Genomic DNA, 22,473 nt, shown 5'->3' on the forward strand with positions numbered 1-22,473 from the left:
AGATACAAAAAAATAAAAGCAGGCTTGAAGCCTCTGGGGCACGAGCCCTTTGTGACATCACGAGATTTCGGCAGTGTCTGATTGGTACAAGAACATCAGTGTTACATAAATATGAGTGCCATGTCTCTGTGACTCTTTTTCTTAAACTTCTCTCTGATCTACACTCAGCTTTCATGCATTTTAAAGAGATTCAGTTGAATATCACATTTGCAAGCGATGCTAGTTTTTTTTTACTTCTCTTTCTCTGCTTTTGCTTTTATATTTTGCACGGCAAAATATGGTGTTGCAGCTATCTGAAGTTCTGATAGCCGCAACAACTCACCTCTTTATGATTGTACTGCATCAATGGAATGGCTGCATGCACGGCCGCAGGATGGCACCTCCGTACACCCAATTTCTTACCCAATTTATTACCCAGAATTGCTTGCAACAACCTAATCCTGGCTGGTGAGCGAATATGCCAGATCTTTTAAATTCCAAATAGCAGTGGTCAGTATGTGCAACAAGAAAAAACTCTTGAAACAATAGCTGTGCAAAAAAAAAAGAGAAAGGAAGCATTGCTTACTAATTCATGAAAAAAAGAAAAAAGGTTCTGCAGGCAACTGGCATAGCTTTGATTTCAGCCATGCGTTTACATTTAGAGGCAAGGCTCGTGTTGGTGACGCGGTCTCGTGATATTGATCAAGTGTCGAAATGACTGCTGCTGCAGAAAGAGACGTTTAGGGTCGACCACCGCTGAGTCATGGTGCGCAGCAAAGCATCTGGTGCATTGCGCCTCTGAATAGTGGGGATGCCGTGCAAACATTAGTTGCTGTGGTGCTGGATTTCAGGCCACAGCTGTTGCATTCTGATCGAGGTGGAATCCAGAGGCACTTATGTGACCATGCTTTAGGTGCGTGTTAACCCCTTCAGGTAATTCTGTCCATTGAGAATTAACTTTAACCACATTCCTTGCACCTTCAGGATGGGGAAAAGCAAACAGCTTCGGAATAGATAGAGAATTTTAAAATTCTTTAGCGAGCTTTTTTCCAGTTTCGGAAATCTGTGCGCCATGGGGCGAGAACGGTGTACACGAATGTCAGATGTGAGAAAATCGAACTAGTAGTTCATGCCTAGCATGAATTTGAAAGAACCTGTCCAGCCAATGAAACTTTTGCCTGAGGTTAAACATTGTGAGACGCAATTAAAGGAGTGAACCTGCTACATAATGACATACTGGCACTGGGAACAAATTTAGAAAAATTGAAAAATGTGTACCCAAGAAAATCAAGCACATAGGAAAACCCAGTCCATGGGTAACTAGAAACATTATTCATTTAAAATGGTGACTGAATCGTGCATGTAGAAGGATGCCAAGGCAATGTGCAGAAATAGCCAGTCTCAGTATGCAAGTTAGAAAAGAACTAAAAGACGTGAAGGCGGCATTTTTTTCAACAACACTGGTGGATTACTTGCAAAACACGCCTCAAAAATTCTGGAATTACTTATCTGGTTCTACGTGCAACATTAATGAAATTAAGGTAAATGGAAATGTCTGCACTAAACCAGCTTTGATTGCACAGGATTTTAACAGTATGTTTAACTCTGTATTTACACCTGCCAGTAGTAGGCACCCCATAAATGTGAGCGATGATTTGTTGCTGTGTGAAGATAGAAATTACATACATTGTACTTTCTCGAGAAGGCATTCTAGCATTGTTGTTAAAACTGGATACCAAAAAATCTTGTGGCCCCGATGAGATACCCAATGAGTTTTAAGGCGTTATTGTGAATGGATATCACATTTTTTGTCTAGAATCTTTGCAATGTCATTTTGTATCGGAGGTGTGCCAGAAGATTGGCTCCTTGCATGCATCGCACCTATTTTTAAAGCGGGCAATACATTATTGGCGGAAAACTATCGGCCAATTTCCATTACATGCTCCGCGTGTAAAATGTTAGAACACATAATATCGAAACATCTGGTTGAATATATAGAAAATAACAACTTCTACAGTAAGCAGCATGGCTTTCGCCAACGTCTGTCAACAGTGACGCAGCTTTTTGAGGTGTCTCATGCTTTTGGCGTCGCAATTAACAACAACGAACAAATTGATGTTATAGCAATTGATTTTTCAAAGGCTTTTGACCGGGTGTGTCACACAAAACTTATTGAGAAATTGGAGAAATTATAAACTTGGAGTTAATACACAAATTGTGTAATGGATCCATGCGTACCTTACCAATAGAAAGCAATATGTTCAAATAGCAGGCGAAAGATCATCCTCCTTACCTGTTTTATCTGGTGTGCCACAGGGTTCGGTTTTAGGACCAATTCTGTTTCTATTATATGTCAATGACATTGCTAATGACTTGCATCCTAACATTGAACTGTGTCTATTTGCGGATGATTGCCTTATTTACTGCCGCGTTAAGAATGTCCAGGATCAAGTGTTGTTGAACGAATGCTTGCAAAGAATTTATGACTGGTGTGTTACGTGGGACATGAAAATTAATTTCGAAAAATCAGCTTACATGACTGTATCTAACAAGAAAACCCCGTTGCTTTTTTCTTACAGAATAAATAATAGCCCACTTCAACATGTTAGTAAGCTTAAGTATCTTGGGGTCACAATCACGCACAATTTGAATTGGAACGCACACATTGAAAACATTTGTGGTTCTGCTCGACACAAACTCGGTCTGTTAAGGCGAAAGTTGAAAGATGCTACACCCGAGGTAAAGCTCAAGGCGTACAAAACAGTTGTACGGCCCACACTGGAATACGCATGTATAGTCTGGGATCCGCACCAAGTGGGCTTGATAAATAAGCTGGAACGAATTCAAAAACTAGCCGCACGGTTTATCTTTAATGCTTATCAAAGGACGCAGACTGTAACTGCGTTATTATCTAGTGCCGGTTTGCCCGAACTCACAACGCGCAGAAAAATAGCCAGGTTGAAATTCTTGTACCAACTGTATAACAATAAATTCAATTTGGACTCCAGACTATACTTGCGTCCCCCTGGACGAGTGTCCCCATGTACAGGTCATCCTCATGCTGTAATGCCCTATGTGCCGTGCGTTGACGCCTTCAAATTTTCCTTTCTTGTGAAAACTATAGTCGATTGGAACAAACTTGATGCAGATGTATTTATTGAAACACACACAACTGAATCATTTGAGTGTAAACTGTCATGTATTTGCTGAATGCATTGTTTGTTTATTGCGGAACTGGTGTTACGTGTTTGTGAAAAATTAATTTTCCCCCACCCCTGTAATAGCCTGCAAGGGCTAACAGTATCGGAAATAAATAAATAAATAAATAAATTTGCAGCCATCTGCCTTCCTCGTTTTAAAAGCGTGCATTAGAAATGTAATATTCAAGCTTGCTGCACCTGTCCAATCAGAAAGGCATCAAGGTGTATGCAACATGTTTTAAACATCAATATTTTCATCGATGCTATTGCTTTGGCTGCACTATGTCAGAATTATCCTGCAGCTTCCTACTGCTAAGTTATCTTGTAGTCTGTGTGTTGCAGACCTGTCAGTTGCTCTGTTATCCACGCACGCAATTGGCTTTTGGTCTTCAAGCTCGCCAGAGTGTGGTTTAACAGGGCACTGACACTTATTTTTGAACTTGCGAAGGTTCTACCACACGTTAGATATTCATGTTGGGGTGCTAAAGATACGTTAGAAAAATACATGCACACTCACAAAAGTGCTTTGCACATCTGCACTTTTTTTATATGTCTTTTTTTGTGCCCAAAAGCAATGTTAGGCAGACTTGCCCAAGAAGAAGTCATCTACCACATGCTTGTTGCACGTATAATGATGGCACTTACTAAGTGTGAAGGTTGGGAAAGGACTAAAGACATTTTAATATGATGCTAAAGTTGGTCTTCAAAGGTAGTGCTACAGGAAGGTTGACATGTGGACGAGTTGGTACCACTTGTGGTGCGATTTCTTCTCCGTTCTTGTTTTTTCGTTCTACTCTCATTTTACCATGTTCACGAAAAGCCTGACCTAATTATTGACATTACCGTGACGTCATGACGGAGAGCAAGATTAGCAGGTGTATCTAGTGACACCAAACCGAAACATGATGACATTGCTGAAAAAAGAAAAGGAGAGAGAGTGCTGTGCTTGTTCCTCCTGGCTCAACCTTCAGAGTCTGGACCTTCATTTGGCGGAAAAAGAAATATGACTAAGGTGAAAATGTTGTGTCATTACTTCTTTAACGAAGTGGTGTCCAACTATTGTGCCAGGACACTCCTGAATGCGGTAGTGAACATGCTGAGCACCTGTGGCTACAAGACGGAGATGGACCCAGTGTGGGTGGCGTGCGACGGCACCGACCCCCAGTACACAGCCTTCCTGGGTTACCACTGCGGAGGGGGCACCTGCTCCCGAGTCATCGTCTCCTGCCGGGGTGAGTCCACGGTGCAAGCAAGGGGGGTGTGGGAGGTGTGAGTAGACGAACCATAATTGTGGCTGGAACTTGAGCCTGTCAGCACAGCTTCGCAATAGAAAAACAATGAACGGGATCAGAAAAATAGGACGCAGCAGCAACAGCACAAAGAACCATTATGCGTTACACAGCTTGCCCTCGGCTGCGCTGACCATCAGTGCTACAGGAGAAACGGGACAAGAGGGTACAGAACTGCAACTTGTCTTGTCCGCTCTGTATTGTCCCACTTCTCTCTGCTTTTGTGGTGTGAAGCCTGTGCCTACGAGCTCAGATTTGGAATTCATAAGACAGTGGCTTGTTGGGCTAGTTGGTACATGGTTATACTTGGAGAATGCCAGCAAACTCGAAGAAGGGAAAGAATACGAGACGTCGCTTTGTCCATGTCTGCTTCTCGTTTTTTTCCCTTCAAATTTGCTGGCATTCTCCTAGTATAATCAAATTTAGAAGCTTTGGAAAATGCTGTGGTTTATGTACTTGCTAGCAAAAATGGATATTTCAACCCTTTGAGGGTCGATTTTTTTCGCCATATGCGAACGCCCAGGGTTGATTTTTTTTATTGCAGATTTCAGTTCTTCTTAGGGAGTTATTTCGAAAAACATTTACGGTAATTTTTCTAGGGTGACCGTAAAGTGAGATAAAATATTTTGCGTTGGTATATATGTACTCTTCATTCATGAATAACAACAATAAAAAAGGAAATAAACTTATAAGAATTGAAAATTTCGTGCATTGTTATAGCTCGAGGCTTTGAAAATGCACCCAAGAGAATATTTCGCAAGACTCAAATGTTCCTGCTCTTACACAAATATGTACATCCATAGCGTAATCGAACTGCGTAGGGGAGCGCACTCAAGAAAACTGTGTGGTTGTGTGTCCATCAAAAAAAGCAATACGTGTGACAAACGTCTGCTACTCTTCATCTTATTGCTAACCAGAGGCAATTAGATTTCATGAGTCTCCCGCCCCCCCCCCCCTCAAAAAAAAAAAAAAAAGAAGAGGAAACGCATGCACGGCTGCACTCTTCCTGTGCTCATCCCTGTGAGCACTAAACGAGCGAGAAACAAGCGGTCGCCCTTTGAGCGATTAGTAACGAAATATCCATCAGTTTTGCAAGCGCAAGAAGCCGAAATTGCCCGCGGAACAATACCCAAGCTGCCACTCGCCCACGCGCCAATGCGCAAGCAGAACTATATAGACACGCGGGAGTGAACTAGCGCTAAAACAAACCACGCAACGGAAAGTGAGTGTGAGGGAGGCGTGCGAAAAAAATTCCCTGTATTCCCACATAGTGGCAGCACATGACAGGAAAGGAAAAGTTAGGAAATTGCCGCGCTTTTTAAGTTTTTTTGGCGCTGTAAATATACGGCATCGACCATTTTGGAGTTCGTTCGCCGCGCCATATATTTACGTCATTGACCCTCAAAGGGTTAAATAGGGTCTTTGAATTCAAATGTTTAGGCATCCTACTAACACACGATTTGTCATGGTTGGAACACATTGATGTCACCTGTAACAAGGCCCTTAAATGACTGGTGTACTTACATCATACTCTGCGTCTTGCTCCTCAAGAAAGTAAACTTCTTGCAGATAAAACCCTCATTCACCCCATTCTCAAATACGGCTGCGTTGTATAGAAGCCATACAAACACTGTGACGTCAAAAAACTAGAATGGATGCAAAAAAAAGCTGTGCGTTTTGTTAGTAGGAGATATGACAAATAATTTTTGCCGTCTAACTCTCTTTCCCTACTTGGTCTCACTCCTCTTGCAGGGCGTCGCAAACTTGAATGCCTAAAATTCCTTCACACGTTAATGAACTCTCCTCGCCTCTCCTCTCTTGATAACTACGTTACTTTTTTCAAACCCTCATGTACGAGGAGTCACCATGCAGTGTCTCAACCTTTTTTGCCCGCACTGATTCCTTTAAACACAGTTTTTTTCCATCAGCAATTGAAGTCTCAAATTCATTACCAGGCAGCATCCGTTCACTACCACTAAAATAATTCAAACAAGCTTGTTTATAAATGTTTGTATGTTTGTTGTTCATCCCACTCCTGCAATAGCCTCATTGAAGCTGCAGTATGTATGTATGTATGTACGTACGTACGTACATACATGCATACATATGTTCGTTCGTACGAACGAACAAACAAACAAATTAATGGCCAGCCAGCCAGCCAGCAGGTATGGGCCACTTCAAAAGTGCAGGCGAATATCCAAATACTGTAGCTTGTTCTCATGAGGGTATTCAACCGTGAAATTAAGTCCTAGCCCCGATTTTTTATATACTTTCTGAGCGTTGAGAACCCGGCCCCCCAGCTTTCCCCTGTCGACAAATAGCAGGTAGTCATACAGCTATTCTACCCAGGTCGTCACTAATGGCCCTGTCATCTTTTGACAAAAAGATGTTGCTGAGGGTGGGCGCTACTCTGGAGCCAATACAGACCCCCCGACTTCTGAATGAAAAGCTGTCCCCACCAGGAAATGTAGGTGGATGACAAATACAGACACAAAAGTTCCAAGAAAGCTTCCACAGCGATACCACACTGCACAATAAACAGCATCGATGTTGAGGATTTGTTTTATGCAATACCTCAACCAGAACTTATGATTGCTGCAAAGGAGTGCGTTACAGAATAGTATAACGACGAGCAGAAGTTTATTGTGCCGGTTGGAAATAGCTGTATGCAAGTAGCTGTTCACATCTTTCGCTATGTGGATGACTACCTGCTATTTGTCGGCAGGCGAGAGCTGGAGGACCGGGTTCTTGACGCTCGGAAATTATTTTAAAAATTGGGGCTATGACTTAATTTCATGGTTGAACACTCTCATGAGAACGAGCTACAGGATTTGGATATTCGCCTGTGCTTTGAAGTGGCCCATACCTGCTGGCTACTTCATCCCAGATCCGTGAAAGCACCGTTAAGTTTTTTTTCGGTCATTCAAAGACAGCAAAAAACGGCATTGTTGTGTCCAGCATTGGTGCTGCCCTGATGAAATCTTGCAGCCACATAGTGGCGGAGAGTGTTGAACATCAAGTGGTTAGTCTATATACAGCTAGTTATCCGAGTTCTGTGGTAGCAGTTGCTTGCGAAAAATTGATTAAGACAGTAAAGTGCAACGTCACAGCTTCATCTCAAGACAACAACCAGGAGCGTAAGAGACATACTGTGATCCCCTATTAACGTAAGGTGTCGCACAATTTGAAGAATGTGGCGCAACATTATGGGGTGAATGTTGTCTTTTCTGCTCCATTAAAAATAGCCCGTTTGTGTGCACAGGTCCTGATAAAGATTGAAAAGATACCTAGCCATAGCCCTTTCGTTTGCCATGTAAGCCACAGGTCACAGTTTGTTTCCTGCAGGTGCAGTGTGGTTTACGAATTCCCTTTCTCCTGCGGCAGTGTTTATGTCGGTCAGAGCTGACGCTGTATTAATATCCGTTTAAAAGAACATATTAAGAATTGTTCATCTGACGAATATTCCCACGTCGCAAAACATTGCAGGGCTTGTGAAAAAGAGAGAAAAAAGGTGTGCCTTCCGCTTCTAAAAGAAACTAAAATTTTATACTGTCATAGGGATCGTCGTACACGGGAGCCAATCGAGGTGTATGTTATGAAGAAGAAAGCACATGTATGTGTTAGTGATCCTTCCATTGTACTTGCTCATTGTGAGGTGCAATTTCTGTACGCAAGATTGTGATGGCAGCAATTTTGGATGGCCTGTTGGCACGATGACGTCATTTTGATAATTGTATATATATGTCATATCTCACCTAATAATATTCAGTTGTCAGTCTGCGCACGTCCTGTCCGCTTCTACTTCTGTTGTCTGTGTGTTTTATCATGCAGTAACCCCCTTTTTACAAGATTTTAATATCACATGTGAAGTGCCATTCAGCCTGTTTATGCAGATTATCTAAAGATGCGGACATTGCACAATAAATTGTAGTGCACATGTAGGTAATTAAAAAATTATAATTAATATTTTTAATTATTTATACATATAATATAACACGTTGAATTGCAAAACTCAGCAGCAGTGAAGCCATATTTGTAGCATGCCTTTTAACACTAGAGCTCATTTTGACACATCTGTCTACAAAATGTACAGAATGCAACAGAATTTCCGTAAACAGTTTCCCAGATGCCTCGCTATAACAGTTCAGAATTATATTAACTGCAGCACTTGTGCTTATTTTAGCAGAATTTTTGGGGCAGATATCTCAAAAGCTATGCTAGTCTCTGTATTAATGCTAAGCAGATACAGTCGCTAACCAATAATTCAGATTCAATGGGGACTGCCTAAACATCCGAATAGTTGGAACTCCTAAATACCAGATTTGCCCAAAAATGAGTGACTTTACTACACAAGTAAACGAAAAAAGGTGGGCCATATTCTGGGATCATAACTTCAATTTCACTTGACTATAGCGCAAGATGTACTGGCGCTTGGGAGGGAGCAATATCCTCTTTTACGCAGTGACAAGCGCTCTATCTAGTCTCTGTGGAAACGTCGCACGTCAACGCGTCCGGTGCTAGTCATGTGCATGAAAATGGAAGTATTTTTCCAAAGTGATCATTCATGAACACAGCTCAGGTTTGTCAACATGTTTTGCTGTGCACACATACGCTTGCCCTTGGCCTAGACATTCTGTGGCAGTCATTTTCAAGCAGGGCCTATCATTTTCACCCTTTTCGTGCTTCGTCAGTGGTCAGAGCGAAGTTCCGCACGCGTTATGAACGGGATCAGCCGGCCATGAACAGGGGTGACAAGAGTGGCACAGAATCGAGTGGAAGTTGTCGCTACTAAATCACAGCCCATATCTCAACCATCGTCATGCTGTCGCTGCAGATGGGTGAAAGTACAGTAAAGGCATGCACTGAATTCTCATTGACGGCTACTAGATCAACTAGGCTTCGCTAGTTCCAGTTTCGTGGAGCATGGCTGATGACCACGCCGGCGACTTCTCGAAATGAAAATATCGTTATTCTTGCTTGACTCAGTGGCCATATTAGCACATAATTGTGCAGTCAGAGTCCGAATTATCACACGACATGCTGTAAGGTGTCCGAAATTTTGTATGTCCTTGTGCATTAACTCTGTGGGGATAGTGGCGGTGCTACAGGGCTGTCCGAATAATTAGGAATGTCCGAATCATCAGTGTCCAAATAATCTGTCGTTGACTATACTGTGACATCACTGGTTCTTGGTTTCAATTCTGCGATTTCAGCCAGTTAATAATTTTAAAAGTATGAGTGAATTCTTTAATTAGCTTCATCAGAATTTCAATTTCTTGTGTAATGTCAGCCTGGTTGTGTAAATGCCTGATCAGGACAAATTGTATTGTCTTTCACAGATTTCAAAATGATGCATTTAAGTAAACCACATGCGCATGCTTGCAGCCACACACATACCGATCGCAGTGAAATCAGAACATTGTGTGCTGACATACATGCAGATGTACAATCAATAACTGCTAATCTATGGGATTGCTACATTGAGTTGGGAATGGATTTGGTTGAATTGGTTGGATTTGGTTACTCCTGCAACAGGAATAAATTTTATCATGGAATAAATTTATCATCATATTCTCTCAGCCATTGCAACGACTGCATACAGTGAGTGTGTGTGCATTGTATTTTGTGAAGACGCAGCATCCATAAAGTGTTTTCTGCTTTTGGTTTGACCAAGAGCATTTATTTAGCAGTGAAAAACTTCTCTCACATTGAAGGCACTTACAGAAATGTCCAGGAGGTTGCCTGCATGGTGCTGAATGAGGGTTGACATTTGCTCTTGTTGGTATATCATAGTAACAAATTTAATGGCAAAGGCTAAGAAGGAGGACACAACTCGAGCTCTAACTCACAACAGATTTTTGAAACCGATTGGCAACAGATTGGCAATGCCCATACGCTATAACACTATGCCGTGTATAGAGATACGGCCTTCTTTTTGCTTTTGATATGCACACACACACACACAAACGGAACAGCCACACTATCAAATTGCACACTAGGACACGTCCAAAAATGGTAATCCTATCTCTGACAAAGGTAGGGAAAGGAGTGCTCACACAGTCATTGCCTAAACTTGAAATTTTTGCTGCTTCTATTATCAATCCTGTCATTTCGTCTCTGTGTTTAGAGAAAGCAGCGGTCCTTTGAAAAAAAAAGACGCTTTGAACCAGCACATGCTACAATGCAATCGACCAGCCACCCATTGGATGCTTTCCCGCCATTATTGCAGTGCTCTTTTAATCTATAATTCAGGCAGCAACTCGCCTGGCGGACATACTGCTTACCTCAGGAAAGAGATATTTGGTACTGTAGGGGGTCTATGGGGTCTCACAGGAGTACCGACAACCGTGGGTTTGGGCTTAGCCATCACCTAGTGTGCATGCGCGCTCAGGCCTCAAAAGGCGCTACTGAGCGCTACGAGCGCAAGAGAGTATTGCCCCGAGTTGGCGGAAACCGTTTATTGTTTCTGGCGGCACCCAACACTGCACAAACGCCTGGTCCTGGGCTCCTGCGTCAAGGGCGAAAATAGACAGGGGCACCTATAGCACGTCAGTGTGAGAGCAAAGGCTCCCGCGACATGCCGCTGGAAAAAGACCACGTGGTATGCTGCTTGCCCTCGCGGTAACAAATTTATTCAAAATACCTTACAGGCCCGAAGAACGGGCATTAGGTAAAGGGAAAAAAAAATTTCGCGAGATTCCAGGCAGCCTCCCTCTGCTTGGGCCTCCGACAAGTGCAGCTCGGCGCACTTCAACCATGTACGAGTACTATGCACCGCTCTTCGGCTTAGCGTCCGGAAAGGATAAACGCAATGTATGCGCTCACCGTATGAGCAAAGGCACCGCACGTGACCTCAAGTCCGAGACACAAAGAGGCCAGTGGAGCAGAGGAAGGCATATATGTACTCATTGCTGCCCCAGAGGTGAAGTCCCGTACTCCCATCGCTGGCAGCTGCCAGTGGCTCCACCGCGCTGCGAGTGCCCCCACCGCAAACCATCGCGACTGGTGCACCACCTCCTGCAACTGTTGCGAATAGAAAGGGAGGGGCGTAGGGACGACAGAACAGTTTAATGCGCCGCGGCATACCTCAATCCCCACAGTACATAACTCCTGGCAGTTCACAAACCGTGTCCCATGCCATTGCGGTGAAATTGACGGCCAGCAGCCAATCTGTGAGGAGCGTGCCATGTCATACCTCATAGCATGTTGGGGTGGTGCTCCCGGAAGGTGGCACCACTGTGTATGTAGGGCTCAATAAGAAACACACATATAACAAATTAGTGGATATAATCAAGGTATTTTTGTGTTGGATATGACTTTGCCAGAAGAATGTTCAGTTGTATTCTGGAGGCCCTAAGAAATGTTTTGCCGTGCCTTATGTCTGGCAGAGGTGCTTGCCACTGTCTTCTGCCTGCATAAGGCACGTGGGGCCATTAATAATAGTAATACAGTAGAATCTCGATGATACGAATTCCTCGGGAGCACGCGAAATATTCGTATCATCCCGAATTCGTATGAGCCAAAACAAGCCAATCTCGACATGATAATGAACACAAACTTTATTGGCCACAGCTACTTCCGGCCGAAAAAGTCAGTTATGCTCGCTTGCACTTTTTTGCCCTCGAGGTCGTTGACGAGACACGCCTGAAATGCATATAATCGTGCAGCGGTTTCGTCGCTCACGTTGCCGGCACTTACGGTGCGGCGCAGAACATCGAGAGCGTTAAGGCTTTCTGACGTCGACGGCAGTTGATCGCACTCGTCGGCGTCTTCACAATCACTCTCGGTCTCGACTTCATTCACTTCGTCGACCAACTCTTCAATGGATCTTAACCCGCAGGTCGCGACGTTGTCGTCCGCGGTGACGAAGACGTGTGCGGAAGCTTCAGTTTGCAGACTCCCCCAGCCTTCAATTCGAAAGTCCTCATCGGGCTCTTCATTTTCTCCCGTCGGAGCCGCGTCCCGTCCCGTTTTAAACCCACATTTGCGAAAACAGTTCGCGATGGTGTCCGAGGTCACATTATCCCAGGACATCGCCAAAAAATGCAACGCATCGAGCAGGCTGATCCGCAAATTTTCATCTTTGCGATCAATCTTTGCCAGGAGACGCCTTACTAAGAGTCCTTTGAAATGATGCTTTACATTCCGAATTATTCCAGCGTCCAGTGGCTGCAAATGGCTGGTAGTGTTGGCAGGCAGGAACCTTACGGTGACGTTGTTGAAGGTCGTTTCCTTTGGGTGCGCCGAACACTGATCTAAGAAAAGCAAGATCTTTCGGTTTTTTGCAGCCATTTTTCGATCCAGGATCGTGAGGAACTCGCGGAAAAATTCCGCGGTCATCCACGCTTTCTTGTTGCCCTTATAAAAGCAAGGTAAACGTCCTGCCGATCGAAAGCACCTCGGCTGTTTGGACTTGCCTATGACGGTAAGCTGAATTTTCTCCGAGCCGTCGGCATTCACGCAAAAAAGCACGGTGATCCTCTCCTTACTTTTTTGGCCGCCCTGGCAAGCCTGGCCCTTCACACACAAGCTCCTCTCTGGTTGTAAATTGAAAAAGAGGCCCGCCTCGTCAGCATTAAATATGTCGCGCGGTGCATAGTCTAAAATCAGTGCAGGCAGCGTGTTCAGCCAGTCGCTGACGGCTGACTGGTCCACTTTCTTTCCTTCACCGCAAACGACTCTGTAGACAAGTCCATGCCTCTCTTTAAAACGATGCAGCCATCCCCCGGAAGCTTGGAAATTTTCGATTCCCAGGGAAAGCGCAATGTTGTCCGCCTTCTCGCGTAGCACCTTGCCGTCCACGTTGACGCCGGCCGCTGTAACTTCGCCAAACCATGTCAGCAGGACCTCTTCCAGCTTCACGTGTGTAGCCGTCTTCGCCTGTTTGACGTTCACGCCGAAGTGCTGGGCATTCTTCATCACAACGTCTCGCTGCCCAACAATGGTGCACAGCGTCGACGGTGCTATGCCTAGCTCCTTCGCCAACTCGACACGTTTCTTCTTCGGGTTGTCGTCGACCTTCTTGAGTATTTCAATTTTCTCCTTAAACGAAAGGGCCTTCCGTTTTCGCGACATGTCGAACAGCAAACCGGTCTTTCCGCGCGCACTAAACTTCCGCCCGTCAGGTTCAGGTAGTCCACGTTGCAAAACGCACAGGGCAGCAGCAGCAGCAGCGAACACTGAACAGACGCATGCAGCAGCAGCGCGCAGCTTCCTGTGATGGCGATGGCGATTCGGCTTTTCCTTTCAGATCGGGTCGCCCTGCGCGAAAGCGCGGCGTAGCGAAAAAAGAAAGAAGAAAAAGAAGCTAGCGTACGCCGATGGCTGCCAGGAAATGGGCGACGCAGAGTTGTCAGGCACGTGACTCGCCCTGGTTAGGCAGGTTTCGTGCCGAGCCATGTGCCGAGCGCACTTTAAGCCCCAACCACTGGCACGCGCTGGAAAGCTTCGGCGCGCGCCGAAGGGTCAAACTCTACGGCGGCGGCGTGGGCGGCGGCGGCGACGTGGAGGTGAAGGGAGGCGTGTGGAGAGGAGTGCCTGTGGCAGCTGCCGCTCGGCCGGCAGAGGGTGAAGGGAAGCGGGCTTGAAAAGACGTGGAGGTGAAGGGAGACCGGTGTGGAGAGGAGGGCCAGTGGCCGCTCAGCCAGCGCAGACTGGAGGTCAAGGGATGCTGGCGTGGAAAGGGCCAGCTACCGCGCATTAGCCATGGTGGCTACTCTCCCCCTCCGAGACCAGCCGCGTCGCCCCGCTCGCGTGCGCCGGTCATCGGCGCGTTCGTATCATCCGCGAAGGCTTGAGAAACTGTTCGTATAATCCCAAATCATAGCGTATTCTATATAACGTAGACCATCCAAAACACTTTTGAAATTCGTATCATCGCGAAATTCGCATCAACCGTAATCGTATCATCGAGATTCTACTGTAATAATAATAATAATAATGGAAATAATAATAATTCATTCCTTCATTGTATTTTAGCAATGACTTGTAGGGCAGCACCCAGCAACTGAGGACATCACCATTAAGCATTAATTTTATTCAAAACAGAAGTAGACAGAAAGAAAATAATGAACAAAGGCAAAAGAAATTGCAGTATAAAAAGAAGTTATGCGCACATGCTTTTACGCAAAAAGAAAAGTAACCTCTACAAGAACACAATTAAGAAATTACTCGAAGACAAGCAATATGCATTTAGCTTTTTTGCGAATGTGGCAACAAAGTGGTTCCTGCGGCACTTTGTTAAAAAACAGTAGGCACATATCATTTTCTGAAATGTTTCTCAAATCGAGTTCGCACTTCAGGCATAAAAAAGTGCTGACTTGGGTGGAGATCACATCCAAACGCATAAGGGGTGCAGTAATTTTGGAACGATCAATATCTTAAGATGGTTGTTTGTTCAAATAACATGCATGCATGTGTGAAAAAGTAAACAGCCAGAAAATTGCAGGGGCGTCAGATGTGTTACTGAGCCAACGCAAAGTGTTTGAATGTTTCACATATGTGTATGTGCTTCCAGGTCCAATTGAGAGCAAGGAAGACCTGCCAACCTTTGGCTGCATCCAGAGGAAACACTTCTGGGGATTGTCCCAGTCACACACTCATGTGAGTGCCTCTTCCCATCATGCTTCACTGCCCAGTACAAATATACAGCCTGTGCTTGATCGTTTTATTTGTTAATTTCAGTACACTCGGGGCTCGTAGGCATTACAAGAGAGGCTGGGATCAGAACTATGAGAACAAACTGTACTGCAGGAAGAACAATACAAAAGGCAGTCGAATGCCTTTATAACGACATGCTTGGGACCTCCAAAATCCTTCGTAATGCCAGTCAGTTTATTGTAAGGATTTGAGGTCGTACCACTGACTGTAGAAGAGGTGTTTTAGTCAACTGCAAGGTGGTGTGGCCGCCCCTCTTGTGTTCGCATCTTTGGCATATCATGCTTTCTGTCACAGTAAAAGTGGCAGGAAGCACAAAGTGTAATTTGCTAATGCAGCCAACTTCGATTAATTTGGCCCAGACTGGACTGGCAAAACTGATCAAATGATCCGGCGGGTTGAATTAAATAATATGCAGAAAAAACGCCATAACACACCACTGATTAATTTGGCAGTGTTTGCCATATTCTAGCATGCCCCCTGAATCAAACGCACCCACGCTTTCTATGTGTCCAAAGTATAAAAATATTGAGAAATGATATTAAAGCTCTTCAATGCAGAAATCTAATTGGCACTCGATTTTTAGCAAACAAGTGGGCAAAGGTCTAATATGTATTACACAACAGTGGCTGGTTCCCTAAAAGCAACTTCTTCGCATTGAGTTTTAAAGTGAACTTTGCCTCAATACATCCGTGTTATGCGCAAAGTATACAAATGCCGCAAAGGTGGTTTGGTATCCTGTCCGACTGGTCCACACCGGCAATGTTATTGAAAAAATAATAAGTACGTATTAAAATCGTGTAAGTGCAGGTCTGAAAATAGGCGATGCATATTCAATGCATTCACTGTCTCGCTGCCACTAAAAGGGTCTCTATTTGGGTCACCATAGGGGTCAGGCACATGCCTGCTGACTGGTCAAGTTCGAATCATTCGACGATGGTCAATTTTGGGATCGAATTACAGAAGTTTAAGGCCATAGAATTCATGGGCGCCAGTCTGGACCTTTGGCTGGGATCGAATTAACCGAAAATTTCAATTAACCAGAGTCCAATTAACAGAAGTTTACTGTGCAGTTCAACTTGCTGGAACTCTCTTGATTGTCTCTCACAGTGTGGTCTACTGATTGTACATTTTGCTGCTACTCCCATTTAATCATTCATCCATTCCCTTCTTGGCATTGCTTTTGTCAGTAGTGTCTTGAAGCTCTCTTGAAGCTAATGACAAAAAGAAGCAATGGGTGCTTGCCTCCTTCTTTGTGGGCACTTAAAGGATTGCAACGCAGGCACTTGAGGAATTACCTGCCATGATTGCTTAGTGGCTTTGGTGCTGCGCTGCTAAGCACGAGATCATAGGACCCAGTCCCGGCCACGACGGCCGCATTCTGACGGGGGCAAAATGTAAAAATACCCATGTACTTAGATGTAGGTGCATGTTAAAGAACACCACACGGTCAAAATTAGTCCAGAATCCCCCACTACGGCATGCTTCATAATCAGATCAAGGTTTTGACACGTAAAACCCCATAACATAATCTACTTGGGGAATTTTCTGGCAATGAGCACCTTCGGTTTTCATTACTTCTAGCATTATCTGCTAAAGCCTGTTCTGCCTTTGCAGACAACATTTGCTATTTATCTTTTTGTGTACCGTGAAGGTTCCTTTCGTAAATAGCCAATAGCACACTCGTACGTGCTGTCTTTGTCGTGTGTTGCTGTTTGTAGGCGCTTGTTCCTGCATGTTGCGGCGCCTTCTGGGATTACTTTTCTCTTGTAGTATCCCTTCTCATATATCTCACATTTATGCAGTGGTATCTCCTTTTTCTGCCGATAGTGAAGGCGGTCATGATCGCAGTTAGCCAGTGTTCACTTCGTCGGATGTTCGGATGGGTGAATGTTCGTCAAAACTGATGTATTCCAAGTAGGCCATCGATGTTAATGGAGCACACTGATTGAGCAATGGCCAGGCAGTCTATATGACTGTTTATACGTTCAAATATTGCTTTTGTGATCGACACTGTTTTTCATGGGAAGCTTCTCGCTTCATTGCAGACGGTTTGCGAGTGCATTTTCGTGCGCCTTGTGCAGCCTCTGCTCCTGAATTCAGTACAGGGGCCAGAACAGAGGCACCATCAGCCAAAATGAGCATTTTGGCACGAAAGTTTATATGCCTAAGGTACCCTGTGCAGATCCTACTTTTTTGTGTCTTGTCAAATGATGACAGAACGCCAACTCATCAACGGCGGTGGGCTATATGATCAGTGCAAGCAAATATCCTCAAGTGATCACATTCAGCGATACCATCACTTTCAGTGATACCATCACTTTCAGTGATACCATCACTTTCGAAAGATTTTACGTCATTGCACTGGGTGCGTTGGACAGCATTTGTCGTGCTTTGCAAAGATACTGAGCTTGGCACAACATGCATTCATCATCATCATTATCATCGTCATCATCATTTATTATTCCCTTAAGGGCCCCATGTGCAGGGGGGGGGGGGCAAAACAATAATACAAACATCGAAGGAATGGTAATGTACAAAGCAAAAAAAAAAAAAGCAACAACTGAAAAGACAATTCTTTGCCGAGTCGCACAACATCTCGCAAGAGTAATTGTATCCCCAAATGCAATTGCTTAAGAATACTGCTCCGGCTCTTCGGCATATGTTACTACATATTTCTAAGCGAGCAATGCACAAGTGGCTGTTGGTTGCGGCCATGCCAGTAGCATGATTTCTCTTATCCCGGCCGGCTGCCCATGCTTTTGATTGTGCAACCTTCAGACAGCTTTTGGTAGCCTTGGCATCTCAGCTCACGTGACCATGACGTTGTCTCCTATCAGGACTCGCACTAGCTAGGTGCAGTCTGGCTGCTGGAACTCCAAAAATTGGTAGAGGCCTAGTGGTGCTAAAGCTGCCACTCACAAGTGGGATGTTTCTCCTGTGCTGGCAGAACAGCAGAAGCAGGTGAGCACATCCAGCATATCCTGGATAACTCCTAATCCGGTAGAGCACTTCCATTAAAACAGTGTGCTCCAGCTGTGTAGGTTGCGTTCCGATCGCAGAATAGGAGGTGTTTCTGCCAGGCAGGGGTGCCCGCTTATAAAGTCGGTTGGCTGCTCTGGATCATTGGAATTCAGCATAAGCAAATTTGTTGTCTGCTACTTCTGGAACATATGCAAAGTGGTTTGCATTGCTGTTTTTGAGCATCTGTGTGTACCTTCACTGCGAAAAAGATGTGCCACCACCTGCTGTGTTTTCTTTCCCCACATAGGCGAGCCAGCGCATGACAAGAAAGCGCTCTTTTTGACACTACTGTGTCTTGCAAAATATTTGACGACATGGGGAAAGGACTGCAAGAGGTTGTGATGTTGGGTTGATCTTAGAAAGCATGGAAGCAGTGCAAGAACATGGGCACAGACAATAAAAAAAAAAAAAAAATATCAGTGTTGACTAAGATTTTCTTTGTTTATTTGTTGCACAAAAAAGGAGTTCCAGAACTAGAGTTCAGAGCACTTATAACGTAACCACATATAATGCGGGACCTGATGTAATGCAGTCTTTCCTTACTTCTGTTTAGCTTCCCATAAAACCCAATGTATTGGACTCGAGCTCCACCACTGGAAAACCTGGCGCCACCGTCGGCGTGACGTGCTAGGAGGGATCACGTGGGCATAGCAGCTACGTTGGCTGCTTCGGGAGCGCCGAAGCGAGCTGAAAACGAGTTTAAATTCCCTCGTACACTGCGGTCCTCATTTAATGGCGAAATTTTCCCGCTTCGAGTGTCTCCTTTACAACGCTTGAAAGCACTACAATAGGTAGTGGCTGCCTTTGAAGGCGCGCAACATGGTAGGCTACTGCTCGGTGCCGCAGTGCCGGACCTACGCAACGGAGCCCGGTGTCAGCCTTATTCACACGTAGCCGCAGGAGAAGAAGCTGCGTGAAGCTTCGCTCGCGAAACATAAAACCGGCAAACAGTCATCGGATATGCAGCAAGCACAGACGCGAGGAAGATTTCTGCTACGGTGCCCGGTCTGCGATGTTCTGAAAACGCGCACTGAGACGCTCGCCCGAGTCCGCTGCCCGACTAATGTCATGACGGTTTGGTCTATGAACTTGTCGATGCTATAGATACTGGCAAGTTCACTGCAATGTAAAGGTTGCGGTAAGACGCACATTAAACAAAGGCACGGCATATGGTCATGTTTCTACGTGTTATGAATTAATGCACCGGATTTCAAAAAAGAAGCAGCGGGAATCGCACGCTGAGAACACCGATAAACATAGAGCGCGACGCAAGTCGAGAAATAATATGGAAACGTCCAAGAATTTAGAAGAAAAAAAAAAGATTGAATCGTTGCGACGGCACATCACAGTCCCCGTAGGCGTCGAAGTCTCTACAATGAAATTATTTTTGAACAGCTCTGATAGCGCCCACGCAACAATGGTTGCTTGTATACTGTCAAATGCTCATATTCTGCGGCCTAAAGCTCATGGCACGGTGCAAAAACGCGCGCGCGGAGAAAGCGAAACAGTGCGCGGACAGGCATGCAGACGCGCAGTCGGTCGCTGCGAATCTGCGCGATCGCTGCTTTGAGGCTTCGCTCTATTACGCTCCATTTAGTTATACAAACACTATAAGAACATATTTAACATAGTTTGCTCACAACGTTTACCTACCTTTCACGCAAGAAGCCGGTTCGGGAGACTCCATCGCGGCGACCGCGCGCAGTGGCGTTCACTATACGTATTCGGTAAAGAGAGAGCGTCTGTAAACGATTGTGTGCTTTCAGTTTGCCCAAGATTATTATATAGACACTAAAAAACTTCTCTTGTTTCGAAAGTACTTACAGAAATGTCCGGGAGAGCTCACGCGTGGTGTTTTCAGTGAGCGCTGACAGCAAAACCTATGAGAAGCGCGCCGCGTGATCCCTCATACTACGCCAGCGAGGCGCTTCCGATAGATGGCGACTCCGTAACTCCTCGCCGCCAATATGCATACCACTTATAGTGCAGCTGCCCAAGACAAAATACCGGTTATAATGCAGTTGCAGGAAAATCCCGCAGACAAGCAAGGTGGCAAGCGCGCTTCTCAACGAGGCGTGTCAGCCGAGGGGAGAGTGACAAGGGCGATGCGGAGAAGGAGGAGGCGTGAAGCGAGTGAACAAACGTGGAACAGAGGGAAAAAAAAAAAGAAAAATGCCACGGCAGCTCGCTGGCTCCAGCACGGGGGTTGTGCGGGGGTTGCCGAGGTGACGTAGAAGCCTTTTGCTCGGGCCGCTTCTCAGCTGCGCACAGTCTGCACCGAACATGTGTGCTATGCGGCGCTTCAGTTTGCATGTGGAAAGTAAATGCAGTCATCGACTTATTTTTTTCGGGTACGTATGGCGTCGTAAAGATGTCTGCATTGTCGGGCAAGCCAGAAAAACGAATCCCAATGATAAAATCAATTTGTTGTTTTGTTTACAACTCCAGCACCTTGGAAAAATTGGTCCACGGCACGAGTGCATTTCGCATTCATCCATCACGATGCGCATTGCCGCGTAGTGCAGATATTGTGTGTGAGATTTTGACTACGCAATGCTGTCAGTTTAAATGGTGTTCCACAATTTCATCAGTTCGGAGTGTTGTCTACATGCGAGCTTTTGTCTTTGTTACTAGTACGCATGCATACAAGCTTCTGCTATACGCGTTCGTGGTAGTTACCTGCTGATGGGCCGCAAATCCTGCTTCACGGACACTGTGGTCAGTGCAGCCTTTTGCTCATCATCTTGTACCAGATCTCCGTACATTCGTTTATGGGTACGAACATATATCAAGGGCGAGCTTCCCGTGACAGCACGCCGCCCAACACTCCCGCCGGCTAGGCCTAACCAGTGCCATCTCGTTGGTAGTCCTGCTCCCACATACTGCTCCCTCGTGAAATCGAAACTGGCTGTAAAAGAAACTGTTATATCAAATTATTAGCGGCACTCTGGGGCTTGCCACAATGTTTTCTAGGTTTTAGAGGTCTCGCACTTTCACTTAACGCAAGAAATGAATAGTAAAAAATATTTCAGGAACCGTTTAAAGGGCCGCTCACCAGGCGATTTTGAAAAATTTCGGTTATATACTCGAAGTTCTTATGTGCCTTCTAGGGAGCGCTCTACCACAAGAATTTTTCTGTTTGGTTCTTTAATAACTGAGATAGAAATATTTTGCTACCGCGAACCCATGATTTCATTAGACGAGTTTCACTGCCAACAGAGACACACTCTCCACTTGCCCCATCTGCCCTCTGCAAGCAAAATTCCTTCCCTGCGTTTTCCCATACCGGAGATCAAGGATCACGGGGTGCGTATGCCAGGGGCCCCACCTTCCTTTTTTTCCGTTGCTTTTTTGCTGCACGGCGCACTTCCGCTGACGGTGTTGCGCTCAAACTGTTGTTTGTCTCATTTTGCGCAGCACACGATTTTGCACGCTCTGCAGGAGAACACCTGATTAGCGGTTGTTACGATGTGTTTCGGAAAACAGGCTTAATTCTGAGAGTCAGGGATGCCTCCGAGGGCGGCAAGGAAGGAACGGCAACAGTCATAGCACACAAACATATATTCCAACATAAAAAATGCAAATACATGGGCACAGAACATGGGGGCATGCGTGACCAAGTGTCCCTACAAAGCGTTCTGCGAAGCTGGTGTGGTGCATAGTTCGATGAACTGCACAAGCGGAGACGGCAGGCGAGCTCTCGCACGCTCTTGTTCATCGGCTGGTTGATGGGAGTGGAAAACATGTCGTTAAGAGGGCCCCTCGTGCTTTGGCGCTCGACTGGGCCCCTCCGACCGCTGTTGGCCTCCTATGTGTTGACATCCGACCCAAGCCAATTCGCCTTTTTTTGCTCCGCTTCTCGGCTCTATCTGCCTGCTGACGTGGTTGGTCTCTTCGCCTTTCATAGGCTGCTTGAGCGACGCATTACCTGCTGATTTGCTGAGCACTCTTTTGTGGTGCTTGCTTATTCGTTGATGTTCATCTTTATTTTTCTTCACTGCACGTGTGACACTGGTGACCTCGGGCTTCCATGCTCGAGCGCGTGCACAACCACGTGCAAGGTTCGCTCCCACGGGTATCTCGTGACACATGGTCCAGTTTATGGCTCCGACTTGGCAACCGGGCTAGCTATTGCATCACACTGCTTCCATCTCTTCGACGTCAATTCGTCGTCGCTTCACCACAGCAGTATAAGTCTGCCACAATCACAAGCACTGAGGTAGGTGCAAGAGGATGAAAGAGCATAATCGCGTGCTGGAATGCAGTAGAAAATGACTTAATTTCGGTGTCTGCACGTGCGAGTGCACAGCGTGGGAACAAGCAGA

At 45.5% G+C, this 22,473-nt stretch overlaps 1 protein-coding gene across 1 annotated transcript in view; it reads left to right on the top strand.

The window, feature by feature from the left end:
- Zwilch (zwilch kinetochore protein) overlaps positions 1–22,473 on the top strand; it is a 96,961-nt gene that overhangs the window by 3,469 nt on the left and 71,019 nt on the right. Inside the window, exons 5-6 of the mRNA XM_050177475.3 lie at positions 4,248–4,411; positions 14,985–15,070. Of these exons, the coding sequence (XP_050033432.2) occupies positions 4,248–4,411; positions 14,985–15,070 (250 nt within the window). The remainder of the gene's footprint in view (positions 1–4,247; positions 4,412–14,984; positions 15,071–22,473) is intronic.

The sequence above is a fragment of the Dermacentor andersoni genome, chromosome 5, assembly GCF_023375885.2.
Source record: "Dermacentor andersoni chromosome 5, qqDerAnde1_hic_scaffold, whole genome shotgun sequence".
NCBI lineage: Eukaryota > Metazoa > Arthropoda > Arachnida > Ixodida > Ixodidae > Dermacentor > Dermacentor andersoni.